The sequence below is a fragment of the Astyanax mexicanus genome, chromosome 7 (assembly GCF_023375975.1).
Source record: "Astyanax mexicanus isolate ESR-SI-001 chromosome 7, AstMex3_surface, whole genome shotgun sequence".
NCBI classification, from domain to species: domain Eukaryota; kingdom Metazoa; phylum Chordata; class Actinopteri; order Characiformes; family Acestrorhamphidae; genus Astyanax; species Astyanax mexicanus.
The window spans coordinates 457,888-471,738 of NC_064414.1; the positions used below are offsets into that span (position 1 = coordinate 457,888).

The 13,851-nt window shown below is 38.8% G+C and overlaps 1 protein-coding gene across 2 annotated transcripts in view; it reads right to left on the minus strand.

The window, feature by feature from the left end:
- smoc2 (SPARC related modular calcium binding 2) overlaps positions 1–13,851 on the minus strand; it is a 45,770-nt gene that overhangs the window by 15,074 nt on the left and 16,845 nt on the right. The window contains exons 3-8 of one of the 2 annotated variants that reach the window (XM_022685116.2): positions 11,168–11,274; positions 10,676–10,775; positions 8,071–8,115; positions 4,960–5,043; positions 4,522–4,596; positions 491–677 (exon numbers count right to left, since the gene is read on the minus strand). In XM_022685116.2, coding sequence (XP_022540837.2) covers positions 491–677; positions 4,522–4,596; positions 4,960–5,043; positions 8,071–8,115; positions 10,676–10,775; positions 11,168–11,274 — 598 coding nt within the window. The remainder of the gene's footprint in view (positions 1–490; positions 678–4,521; positions 4,597–4,959; positions 5,044–8,070; positions 8,116–10,675; positions 10,776–11,167; positions 11,275–13,851) is intronic. The other variant, XM_022685117.2, reaches the window with a different exon arrangement.

Genomic DNA, 13,851 nt, shown 5'->3' on the forward strand with positions numbered 1-13,851 from the left:
AAAAAATGCTATTCCAAAATAGCTGGACTTATAAACTTCAATGAGGCTTGATGAGGTGGACTGCAAGAAGGGGTCATAAAGGGAGAGTGAAAAAGCACTTTCAGAAGCATAAAAGCTAAAATAATATAAATCAAGTTGGGCCAAGCACTGAGCGCTGGCAGCTTTATGGTAAAGCTGCACGAGCGGGATTCGAACCTGCAACCTCCTGCTCATAGTGTCAGCACTTTAGACCGCTGGACCACTCAGAGCCTGACAGGACAGTCTGTGGAATATCATCAAAGCAGAGCCTGTAAATTAGGAACAGAATTGGGTCCATTATTGAAGCAAGAGGAAGGAAACAAAACAAAACCAGTGAAGTTCTAGTGTAGCCTGAGTGTCCAAATGAAGTGCCAAGACTTTGACTCAGCAAATCTCTTGTGAAAACACGATCTAAAGCAGAGAAACACATCTCAGAACCACGAGACGTAGACTGAACTGTTCTGGTACTCACCTGGTTGAGGTGCCAGGTATCGGCCTTCCCGTATCCACTAGAACACACCAGCAGTAGCCTGTAGAGGGATGACACTGGACTGGTTTATAGAGGCCACCCTGGGCACACTCTGGCACGAACACCGCCTCGTTCTTATGCTGCCTCGCCTCCTCCTGAGCCGTTAGATGTTCCTGATCGCAGGACGAGGCTAATAAAGAGAGAGATAAATGGTGAATCTGAGCAGACTGAATGTATTTGCGTAGTGAAAGTAATGCAGAACGTGGGCAGAGGGCAGCAGCACTCAGCAGAGCCGCGAGAGCGAGAAGTGACACTGTAGATTCAGCAGAAGATGAATGATGTTTAACAGTTCCCTGCTGGGAGGAGAGGCCAAGTGTCTGGGTTTACTCTGGAGAAGCAGAGACTCTGAGGGAGACTCTGAGAGAGAGAACGCGAGTAAGAGGAAGAATGGTCACTGTGCTTTAGCCTGGGAACCCAGATTTTAACTTTACTGAAGCAATACAACACAATAAAACAGTAGAAATGTCCTGAAAGTACACATTGAGTCTGTATTATTTTAATAGATATTGTCTACATAGAGTGCTTGTATATACTAGTGCATCTCAAAAATATAAATATTTTTTTATTTTAGTAATTCAGTTCAAAATCAGAAATCACAGAGTGATCTATTTTAAGTTTAAGTTTATTTCTTTTATTGCTGATGCAAACCCAAAAATCAGCGTCCCAAAAATTATATCACAATATTATATAAGACCAATTGGTACTTTTGGTACGCAGTGTGGGCAGAGTGCCAAGTCCTGCTGGAAAATGAAATCTGCATCTCCATAAAAGTTATCGTCAGCAGAGGGAAGCTGTAAGATATGAAGTGCTGTAAGATTTTGCGGGAAAACAAAACTGCACTGACTTTAGACTTGATAATAAAACACAGTGGATCAACACCAGCAGATGACAGACATGTCTCTCCAAACCATCACTGATCATCAGTAAATTTTACTTGATTTTCATTTGTAAATCAAGGGATCAGAGTCTGGAGGAAGAGTGGAGAGACACACAGTCCAAACTGCTCGAGGTCTAGTGTGAAGTTTCAATCACACAATCAGTGATGGTTTGAAGAGACATGTCTGTCATCTGCTGGTGTTGATCCACTACGTGATCTACGTAATGATATTCTAGTTTTTTAGATGCATATATATATATAGGTAGAGACATAGAGACACAGAATGGAAGAAAGAGTGAGAAACAGACAGTAGAAGCAGGGTTGGGGAGCTAACTGGAACAGTGGTGTCAGAGTGAAAGTCAGAGACAGTAAATGGAGAGCTGGAGAAATAGAGCCCACTCTCAGCACCTAACCAAAACCAATATTTACACAGGACTGCAGGAGCATGTATGTGTGTGTGTGTGTGTGTGTGTGTGTGTGTGTGTGTGTGTGTGTGTGTGTGTGTGCGTGATGGTTTGGCCTTAGAAAAACTACTCATATACTCAGCAGTTTTAAAAGATAATGTTAAAGGGAAAAATAGATTTAGACAATATTAAATAAAAAAGAATTCTCTAAGATAAATTATATGAACTATATGAAAGTATTGGGACACATGCTAATCTATTGTTTGTACTAAAATAAATCCTGTTTATCCTGCTTTTGTGTCCAGAAAAGACTTTCTACTCGATTTTGAAGAATTGCTGTGAAGATTTGATGTCAAATGACGTGATATGTTTTTTTTATTTTTATAAAGAATATATATATACAATATACAGTGCATAGAATAATAATTTGTTCGTAAGTTTACAAAATTATAATTAAAGATATCCTACCATAAAATTACTGACTTTTTGTGTATTTGTTAGGGGTAAACTCCAAACAAAATCAGCATCTTTAGGGAGGATAAAATAATTATGGTACCACTTTAAAACGAGGCTCCTTTATTCAGGGTTTATAAATAGTTTATAAAGGAGTATAATAATGATTATAAATTAAGTTGTAAATACTAGTATAAAATATTTATAAGTACTTACAACACGTAAATAAAAAATTAAAAAACAACAGTGACAATTACTTTTTAAATATATAACTAATAACATAAAATCAGTTCTAATAAAATCAGTTCAGTCATTTAATTTGTTATTATGGTTAAACGAATGAATCAAAAAATGAATGAATAAAGTTATTAATAGAAATTTTAACAGAAATGAGAAGGGAGATGAGTACCTAGTAAAATTTGAGGTTTAACAGCATAAATTAATGTGCAATCACTATTTGGTACATGGCAGGCCAGTGCTGCCCATCCTATTTGTTGTAACTGCTTATTAATGGTTTATAACTTAATTAATAACATTAATACATTCCTTTATAAATTATTATTATTAATAATTATTATTAAGAACCTTATTTTAAAGTGGTGCCATAATTATTTTCCCCTAACATCTAAATAATGTCTCTGGTCTACAGTCGCCTCGTCTTCAGTGTGCAGATTTGTACAGCTTTAAACAGGAATGTATGAAGAGACTGGATCTGGACTTCTCTAGGAAAGAATCCTGCATCAGGATTTAATCATGCTGCTCTGTGTTGAAGCCTGGTGCCATACCGCACCGCTCTCCAGCACTGCTGCACTCCAACTCATCCCACGCCAGCAGAAAAAAAGTGAAGAGATGAGAGAAACATACAGACGCTTCTCTCACGGCTTCCTTCCTCCAGATACACTGATATGCCCAAAGTCACGGGACAGTAGAATGTAAACTGATGATGAAGCGATACCTCAGGGGATGGCTTGGATATGCCCAAAACCTGTTTAAGTTGTGAGGTGTTATCTTGTAAGTGAAGTGAAGAATTAACGATTTCTCGATCCACAGTCTCACATGTGTATCTAGTACACGTCATACAAGGCATTACCACCCACAGTGGACAGCAGAGTGGGTGGTAATTATTGTGACTGATGTCGCCTGACTAGAATTATAAGTGTGAACAGATAATCCAGATAATCTATCTATCTATCTATCTATCTATCTATCTGTCTGTCTGTCTGTCTGTCTGTCTGTCTGTCTGTCTGTCTGTCTGTCTGTCTATATGTCTGTCATGGGATATGTCACGGTATATGGCAAAAGTAATGGGACACAATACTAGTCATGTAGGCATGTCAGTGTAGCCAGAATAAAAACTCAATTTTAAATGTACATACCTTTCCATCTTTACTTTTTCCTTATTTCTTATTATTTCTTATTTCCTAACATTATTCTAAATTTCACTTATTCTAAACATATACACAGCTCTCTCATTTCTTCTTTTATCTCCTTTTTTTCTTTCACTCTCTCCCACTCCCTCCTTTCTTCTCGTTCTTTCTTCTCTCTGTTCGGAGCAGCTTGTGATAGAAGTAATCAGTGCTTACCCACAGAACAAACGGCTAATCAAAACCATCAACACTGCGTTCACATGAGCTTTATTGGTCGTAAATCAATAAGACATCACGATCAAACTATTCGCACACACGCAAGCACATTTGCGCAAACACAAACACACACACACACAAACACACACACACACACACACACACCAATGCGGTAATAGTGTAAACACTGTTCCATCAGTGTGAGCTGTTGTGTCATAGTGTATGGAATCATTTTTTCCGAATAAGCTTTAATAAAGTCTCTAATGCTCACAATTAGATCAACATGCCAGCGGCTCGTTAAAGGGGGGAACAAGAGGGGTAAGTGTGCATTAGCACTACAACTGTACACAACAGTCACGGTTCTGCACACACACACACACACACACACACGCGATTCAGACCTCGCTTTTTTGTTACAGTGTGAAAAAACAACATTATTTTGATATACATATGGAAATCCTACTCATTCATTGCTCCATTAAAAATTAAACAGCTATTAAACAGAGTTTATCCTGCTTTTGTTGGAGTAACTGTCTTTACTGTCCAGAAAAAGCTTGTTTGCATGCAGCTCAGTTCTGAGAGTTTACAGAAGTAATGGAGAAGGGGGATGATGTGTGAATTTAAAGGTGTAATATATGTGTAAAGACTTTAAATTACACTGAGTTCTGGTTCTGTTGTTCTGTCTGCTTCGGACCTGCTCTGTCCACAGCGTGGGGTACTGTGAGATGAACTCTGGAGGAAGAGAAAAACAAGATACACCAGGATCAGTTAATAACCTGGACACACATGTTCCTAGAAAGCCTTTCCTGAATGTGGAAAAGCTTTAAGCCAATTCCTGAGTTATTCCAGGCTTTTAGTCCCATGGTTTTTATGATGATATATATAAATATATAAAAAGTGAGTATCAGAACAAAAACTCATCATAATGTTTTGGCAGATCATGTAGGTTTAAACATATATTAGAGTTCAGAAGCTTTTAGATCAGGTTCCTCATTGTGTGTGTTTGACTGGTGATGTGTTATTCAAATAAATAAACACAAAAAAATAAAAAAGATGAAGAAATATTAGATTTAAATAAAGACAACCGTCACTCACCTTCCTCATCGGTCGGAGGCTGCGACGCCACCACTAACCCAGCATTCTCATCTGCATTTAGAATGGAGAAGATTTGCATAGAAACTACGATTACGAGAGTAAGATAAAAGTTCATGAAATCAGTCAATATCTTTTTGCACGTTGCCCGGTCAAGAGGAAGAGAGTTTTACAGAGAACAGTCTGCACAGGAGAACCGAGGGAACCAGGGCTAAAGAGAGAGTGAAAAACATTAAAAAAGAAGGAAGGAATAGAGTAGTGGTTCTAGTCATGTGATTAAATGATTATTCACCATTCAGCAGTTTAGACCCAAAAAGAACAACATGCATCTACATGTGGTAGTGAAATGAATCTCTGGTTAATCAGACAATCAGAAATCTAATTGCTGTGTGGGATGAAATATGCAGATTCACGTATTGCACAGTTATTATTACTGGAGTTTGGTTGTCAATATATACAGGGTTTGGACAATGAAACTAAAACACCCGTCATCATTTTAGTGTGGGATTTTAGGTTTCATGGCTAAATTGGAGCAGCCTGGTGTTCAAACTTCATTAATTGCACATTGCACCAGTAAGAGCAGAGTGTGAAGGTTCAATTAGCAGGGTAAGAGCACAGTTCTGCTCTAAATATTACAATGCACACAACATTATGGGTACATACCAGAGTTCAAAAGAGGACAAATTGTTGGCGCACATCTTGCTGGAGCATCTGTGACCAAGACAGCAAGTCTTTGTGATGCATCAAGAGCCACGGTATCCAGGGTAATGTCAGCATACCACCAAGAAGAACCAACCACATCCAACAGGATTAACTGTGGACGCTGTAAGAGGAAGCTGTCTGAAAGGGATGTTGGGGTGCTAACCCGGATTGTATCCAAAAAACATAAAACCACGGCTGATCAAATCACGGCAGAATTCAATGTGTTTCACTTTCATTCTCCAAACCCTGTATATTTCCATGTTTTTTATATAAAGCCTAGCCTTATCCAATCATAATCCTGATTCCAGGTGTAAACTGGGTCTTATTGCCTGAACTGAATTTGAAAGAGGTCTGCAAGACAGCCAACCAGAGCTGGGATTTGCATATCCCAGTCTTAAAGACACAGTAAAACAGCTTGTTTTATAATAGAATTACTAAGATGTTCCAAAATATCCTTGTTAAAATGAAATATGACTGTTTTGGACACATGAAACCACACATGTGTCATGGGTGGACCTCAGGGGGAAGACGTACAAGTGGTAACATGTTTACCAGCCCTCAGCTACACGAAACCCTGACCATTGTCTTGAAATTAAGTTATTTTCTGCCTGGTCTTACTGGAATTCTTTGAAAAATACCCTTTTCATGTTTGAACTGTACTTATTATTACCAGCCTGCTCTGCTGTACAGACAACTACAGATAACTGTTGTGTGAATGTTGTGGGTGTATTGATTAGCTTGATCTGGGGTTGATTGAGGGGGTTTACAGTGAATTGCCAGTTTTTGGGTATACAGTGGCTTTGTGTCTATACATTCATCAAGGCATAATGTTCAGATTGTCAATAGCTATATCTATATTCAGTATATTCAGGTAGTCAGCTGACCTCATTCTTTCAGCACATACTGTTGCTGAACCTAAACCTGCAGCACCAACTGCAGCATCAACCAACCAACACATCATTTACTTACTTACATCCAGGTGGAGTCTTTTATTTTGGACAGGCAGTGTATTATTAGTACTCAAATTGTCTTAGTACTTATATGGGAACTTGCTTTGGTCTTGATAGTATTTGTGCTCAAACTCGATCAGAACTTGGTACATAAATAACATTTGTACTCTAGAGACTATAGATTCGGTTTACCCAATAAACTGGCAACTCTGTGCACACTGTTTACACTAAGTTTTGTATTTGGTGATTAAATAAAGATTCTGATTGTGATCAGTCAGACAGAGCAGCTAATCACTAGCACTAATGAGCTTTCCAGAGTAGAGTTCATGCAAAGTTTGGATTTGTGCATTTTCAAAAGGGCAAAAAGATAAATTTCATAAACACACAATCCATCTGCAACACAACTAAAATAAACCATGCGTCTCGCTGTGTAGGAGGAAGACTAAAACACGGAGAGAGAGGATGAAGACAGGCCGGGGCGGGAACTCCCTGTGGAAATTAAATGTTATTATAAAATGTTATTGTATTGTTATTGTTGTCAGAATATTCCAAAATACAACGGCAACTCAAAAAGGAACCGCTCAGACGAACATGTGTAATACATGGATGTTTAGTGACTGCTCCAGAGGTCATGTGACATCATGTCAACACAATCATTAGATTGGATTGGAAACCCACTGAGGGTTTGTGGGATGGTTTTGAAAAAAATGTGGAAAAGGGATTTAATTCTGACCATTTTAGTAAAAGGTTATGTTATAAAATAAATGTTAGAAGCTGGTTATTAATGCCAAACTCAAATCATATGACCATGAGGAGCCTAAAGCAGAAAGCTTTATGCTGGCCTCACACATCACCGCTGTCCAATGAAAAACAAGTATCTCCATCTTTGTCGATTTTTGGAAAGTTTAGAAAGTTTTTCTCTCTCCTGTGAAGTTGCTGTTTTAGAGATACTTGATTTCATTGGACAGTGATGATATGGATGTCTGTGATTGGCCCCACCAATGTGAGAGTGCCACTCAGTGCCCCTCAGTGCCCACCTGGAACCCACCTCGCCCATGTTACACCCAGGTAAATGCAACACAAGCAAGTTGAATGGATTGTGAAGTTCATTTTTTTTAACACATCATGTATGTGCAGGCTCCTGTCTTACACCTGAGGAGGACCTAAAGGAAAGCAGTGCAGTTTTAGTAAGGTACTGAATTCTGCGTCTGTAAAGGAAAGTGATGAATTAGAGTGAATTTTCTGTTTCTGGTACTGTAAGAAAAGATGGATTATTAGAATGAATTGCATTGTAATGATTTATATAGTTAATTTATATAGGGTTTCAAAGATATCTGTGATAAAGATCCAGTAGGGCATAATGGGCGTGATGGTTTAATGAGTAATAGGTTAAAACACACAGAAACACGCCAAAACATTTACGTTAACAAATTGTATGCATCTGTATACTGTAGTTATGTACCTGATTTTCCAGGCTCTCTGGGTGTGGCCTTCTCAAGCTTTGAGCCTGAAAAAAGAACAAGGAAGAAAGAAACAAGAAGACATTAAACACTTTTTGCTTTAAGAGCACACTGGCCACTGATTAACCTTGCTCACAAGATAACACCTCACAACATATACTGTACAGATGTGGGTGTTCCCAAGCTGTCAGCGCTCTCATTTCTCTCACAATCAGCTCTATCTGCGATTTAGCACCACAAGACTACACTACCCAGAACACACCACTCAGAGACTCTGTTGAGATCATGTGACGCCTTCAGGAAGTAATTCTCCTGATTGCTAACACCTGTTTGTCCAGGTATAAAAGTCAGTCCAGATCTTTGCTTTTTTGCTGAGTATTGTTTTGTTTCGTCATACTTTACAACGCACTTCCTTGATCTCTGATTTGTTTTAACATATATTATTATTTTTTAGTGTACTCCGACTGTATTTTTGCTCTACCTGTGTTTTAATCTTTAGACTGTTTATTTGACCCAAATTTTTGCCTACTATGACACACTATGACAATTTGCCAATAACTTCCCCTATGACTTTTGGCAAGTCAGTGACTTTTGAAAGGAAATGCAATCAAATTGCAACGTTTTTTTTATATATATAAAAATACATTTCTAAATATGTTCCATGTGAGTTTGATTGTTCGCTGCCAATTTACAATTTACTTCAAAAAGTGTAGCAACAATGAGCTCCAGAAATAACAACAGCAAAAACAATGGGGTTCAGAGCTTGCGTAACTGCTTCATGTGCCAACGTCTAATTCCATCTCCGATCTCTACAGGGCACACGTATGCGTTTTCTTACGCGCTGCAGGAAAGCGTACGACACCACGCTGGCGTGAAACGTGCGCTACGCTGGAGCGCGGCCCGAGCGCACAGCTGTTTCCTGATGCTCCTCCATACTGGACTGATTAAGTCTCACATGTGCAATTAAAATAGCTATCTAATTGGCCCCTTTTACTAAGGCTGCCGCGGTCGCGCAAAGCCGAGCGCGCAAATCACACTCTGGGCACGCACGGCTCATGGTGACAGTCTTCAGGGTATTATCGCCCTGTCCCTGTCTGAAGTTGCCCCGGGTGGGAGGCTGTGGAGGCTGTGGAGGGGGGGCAGGTGGCTTTAGTTATGGGAGAGTTTGGGAAGGTTTTCTTACTCTCGCTCTCTGGAGGATTAGGCTTTATGCTGTTGCTCAACGCCCCCACCGAGCTCCCGGCCCGAGCTGCTGCTGTTGCTGCTGCTGCTGCTGGAGCTTTAAGCAAGACCTCCAGAAGCCCTGTATCCTTCCTCTCTACTGTACAGACCCAAGAAAACCATACAGTACTTAACACTCCTGTTCTGTTCTGGGTCAATTTGACCCGGTTTAAAGTTTGAAGATCTAGGAAAAATAGTTAAAAGTATTTTTTATTTCAGTATGAAACTTCTTCTGCTTGCCTTAATTATTTAATCAGTGTAATTAACATATAATATCAAAAAATAGTTCATCTCACATATTTGCAACAATCACCCCCTGCAAAAACTAAAACTAAAACTAAAACTAAATTGCATTGATATGTTTCAATGTTGTGTAAAACTATTGTTTTATATGTTGGTCTTTTAAAAGTAATATAGTAATAAAGTAGTGAAACATTAAAAAAAGTATTTGCATTTAAATGTTTTTTTTTATAAATATTTGTAGCAAATGCATTTTCATACATTGCACAAATCATTGTTGTCTAATAAAAAACAAATATCTTCGAAACAGCAGCTTTACAGGAGAGGGAAAAAACCTTCTAAACTTTCAATGGAAGTCAATGTGAAAAGAGTTTATTTCAATAATTTTATCATTTTGAAGCTTGAAATTTCTATTGGTCCATTCATTAAGAAATTTTGCCAAAGTGTAAGGGACAGTTTATCTGTTTAAATTATGTAGTATTATGTAGCATTGGACAGCGACAAAATGTATTTGATTAATTGTTTTTAAAAAATGCATTTTTTATTCTCATAGTTCCAAAAAAACTCCAGTAATAAACTAAAACACTATTATTTCAGGCTGATTGCCCACAGTTAGTCTACAGGGAATATTGCGTAAATTAGATTTTTCCTTCAATAAGCACTCATACCTCACGCTGGAGGCTTTATTGGTAAAGTATTACCTCAAATAATGTTTCCCACCAGCACAGATTTTAAATCCATTAATAATAAAGTGTTTGTAGGTCACTGCTGCAGGTTTTGGGCTATCGTTCAGTTGGCAGCTCTGCTTGGGTTTCATGCTTGTTGGGTACATGGAGTTCACTGCAGTGCATTATTATAATCTCCAGCCAGTTTCCAGGGTAATCATGCACTCAGATGCGGAGTGTTTCCTGTAATACCAGGCTGGGGTGAGGTCAGTGGGCGCAGTACAGCCGGGCAGATATATGAGATTTTTACAGACCCGTATAAAGAGGGTCTCTGGGGAGGATTATTAACAAATATAAAACTCCATAAACATGTAAATAAAATTATACAACCTCCCTCGCTCTGAGCAAGACTCTTTTGGAATAAAAACAGCTTTTACAAACATAAACAAATTGTACACTCATGGTAAAAAAAAAAACTTACCCTGGCACCGAGGCTTCTTATTGGCTACTGCTGTGCCACTGATGGGTTTGCCATTGGGTGTCACGCACCAGCAGTAGCCGGTGTAGCTGTGGCATTGTACCTGAGATCCAGAGAAAGAGAAAAATGAGAAAGAAACACAGAGAGAGAAAGATTCTTTATGTTTCTATTCAGAAGCCTAGTTTATTTTTATTTTTTGTGTTCATCTTTTTCTAAATGTTGGTGTGCAGATTCCTCCCACAGTCTAAAAACATGGATTTCTGGTAAATATCAGGTCTTATTCTAAATTGATTTAAACATGTGGTGCCCAGAGATTGGCATTGGGCATTGGCATTGGCAGTGGGATTGGCACTTTGTCCTGGGTAATGCCTTAGCACTGAATGCAGTCCTTCAGGTAAGCAGCTGTTTCCGGATAAGAGTAGGCTGTACGCGATTGGCTGTTACTTCTCGTGGGTGTGTGTTGGTAAACTACAGTGTTCTTGTTTAATCGCTCACCTCACTGTAGGTGCCGTCTGGGTTGCAGACAGGCACAAAGACTTGTGGGAAGAGTTTCTTGGCCTGCTGTTCTGTGTACTTTTTCTCAGCCACACATCTGGATGTATCTAAAGTAGAGAAAGAGGGAAGAGATGATCAGAAAACACAGCATATCACTGTCCCCGGGGTGGTAATAAAGAGTGTATTACAGTGTATTACAATGAGACAGCCTGATTTACACAACTGTAAGTAGAAAACTGTGGTGTATGATGAGATCAGACTGTAGTTAAACATACTTACAAATATATTAATATAACAAGTTTAATGCTGATTGAGGGGAAACACAAAGTAAGATCAGTATCTGGAGATATCTGAGGTTTGACAGTAGAAATGAGTGTGGAATCATCTTTTCATCAGTCATTTTTTTAACATTTCTATCTATGCTGTTAATTATTTATTAACTGCTTATTAATGATTTAATGATTTTAAAAGTATTTGCAGCCTAATTAATAACTGTTAATAATCTCCTTTATAAACCATTCATAACCCCTTTATAAAGGAAGTCTTATTTTAAAGTGGTACCCTCACTGTAATATCATTTATCTAGAATTCTAGCCAGAGCAGATCACATTACTCTGATCCATTTAACAGAGATCAGGTTGAGAGGAAGGCTGAACTGAAGCAGACGTTCAGAGTGCCGCTGGTTCTGGTTCTGGTTCTGCCGGGGGACTGATGTGGCACATGCCACTTTTCCAGAATGAGGTGGAGAGAAAGTGAGGAAATGATTTGAGGAAAAGAAAACCTTCAGTTGATACTGTTTACTGTGTGTGTGTGTGTTTTTGTGTGTGTGTGTGTGTGTGTGTGTGTGTGTGTGTGTTCATGAGAAAGGCTGCTTCGGAAGTTGTCAATAAATATGTGGCTGGGAAGAGCCCCAACAGCCTTCTCTCATTAGAGCCATCTTCCTCTTTCTGTTTCTCTTTCTCTCTCTCTCTCTCTCTCTCTCTCTATCTCTCTTTTTTTCTATCGTTCACTCTCTCTGATGCACAAACAAAACACAAACTTCTTAATTTACTTTACATTTACAGTATTTATCGGACACTTTTATCCAGAGAGACTTAAAAATATTTTTATTACAGAGTTGGGCTAACGTAGTGTTTGGAGTGTCTTGCCCAAAGACTCTTATTGGTGTAGAGCAGGATCCAGTCACCCAGACCAGGAACTGAACCCCAGTCTCCCACATGAAGTGATAGCTGGCTAGCAGGTAGTGGTGTTATGTTATCCACTGCACCACACCAACCACACACCAATCATCGGAAGCATCTGCTGTAGTGTTTTAACAGTGTTGAAGGTCTGACCTTGGCATGATTGTTGGTGTCAGAAGGGCTGCTTTAAAGAAAGAATCCAGTGTGAATTTACTTAGTTAGACTTAGTTTGGTTTATTTAAACATAACAAACATATTCTATTCTCTATAATAGTGATATTTAGTACATTATTCTTGGGTTTTCAGATGAAGGGAATAGTGAATAACGCAGAGCTTAGGTAATTCAGCTACAGCTTACAGATTTGCGAGGGTTAAACTGAGGGTTAAAGGAGCCTCTGACTTGGCTGACCAGAGCTGCAGACGAGTCCAGGCGAGAGCAGACGAGCTCTGAGGTGAAGGGGAGCTGGAGGAAGCTGAGAGCCGGGTCTGGCTGAGACGCCTAAAGCCACAGAATGAAGCTCCACCAGCTTCAAAATTCAATTTCAGCAATGACACACTCACTTTCTCCACTGAGCTATACTGTAATACACCCTCAGACTGGAGCTGAGGTGGCACCTCTTCTGTGGGACACTCTGCCCAGTCTACCCAGTCTGCCCAGTCTGCTAAACGCACAGAAAGAGAAAGACAGATGGAGAAAGAGACGGAATTAAAGCTAAAATAGCAACACTGGGAAAGAGAGAGAACTAGAACTGAGACAAAACAGGAGGGAGGAATGAGCTATGACTATTAGGATGATGAAGAAACAGCTGGACGAGAGAGACAGAGAGAGATCATGAGAGAGTGAGAGAGAGAGAGAGAGAGAGAGAGAATTAAGTTGAACTGACCCTTAAAATCTCAACGCAAGTCCTTTTTAGTTTCTAAAAAGTTTATTGAATCTAAATTGAATTTAACTTAATTTAATTCAATTGGGATAAACTGAACACTATTTAACTTAACTACAGTTACCTGTACTATGTCATATTAATACGAATTAGACTGAATTTTATTGTTTCCATTTAATTGTGCACTGAATTGAGTTTGTAAATGAAATTTACTTGATGTAAACAGCACAGAATTAAATTATCCTGAATTGTATTAAACTTACTGAATTAAACTGACTTCATTCGTAATGAATTTTGTTTTTCAGTGTATTAAAGGTAACTAAACTAAATTCACTTGATCTAACTCAAACCTAACAGCTGAAACTCTCAGTGGTATTTTAACACTAATAGTATTGATTTAAGACTGAGAAATCTGCTGTGTGTTAATCGTAACTGTGCTGAGTGAAAGAGAACTGAATTAAAACTGAACAGAACTAAATTGACTTGTATTTATTTACTGAACTGAAGTGAACTGAAACATACCGATTAAATTGAAAGAATTGGCAATGGAGGGATGACAGAAAGAGAGTAAAGGCTGAGAACTCTGAGAGACAGACCCAGAGAGGACTGCTTTATTTCAGCC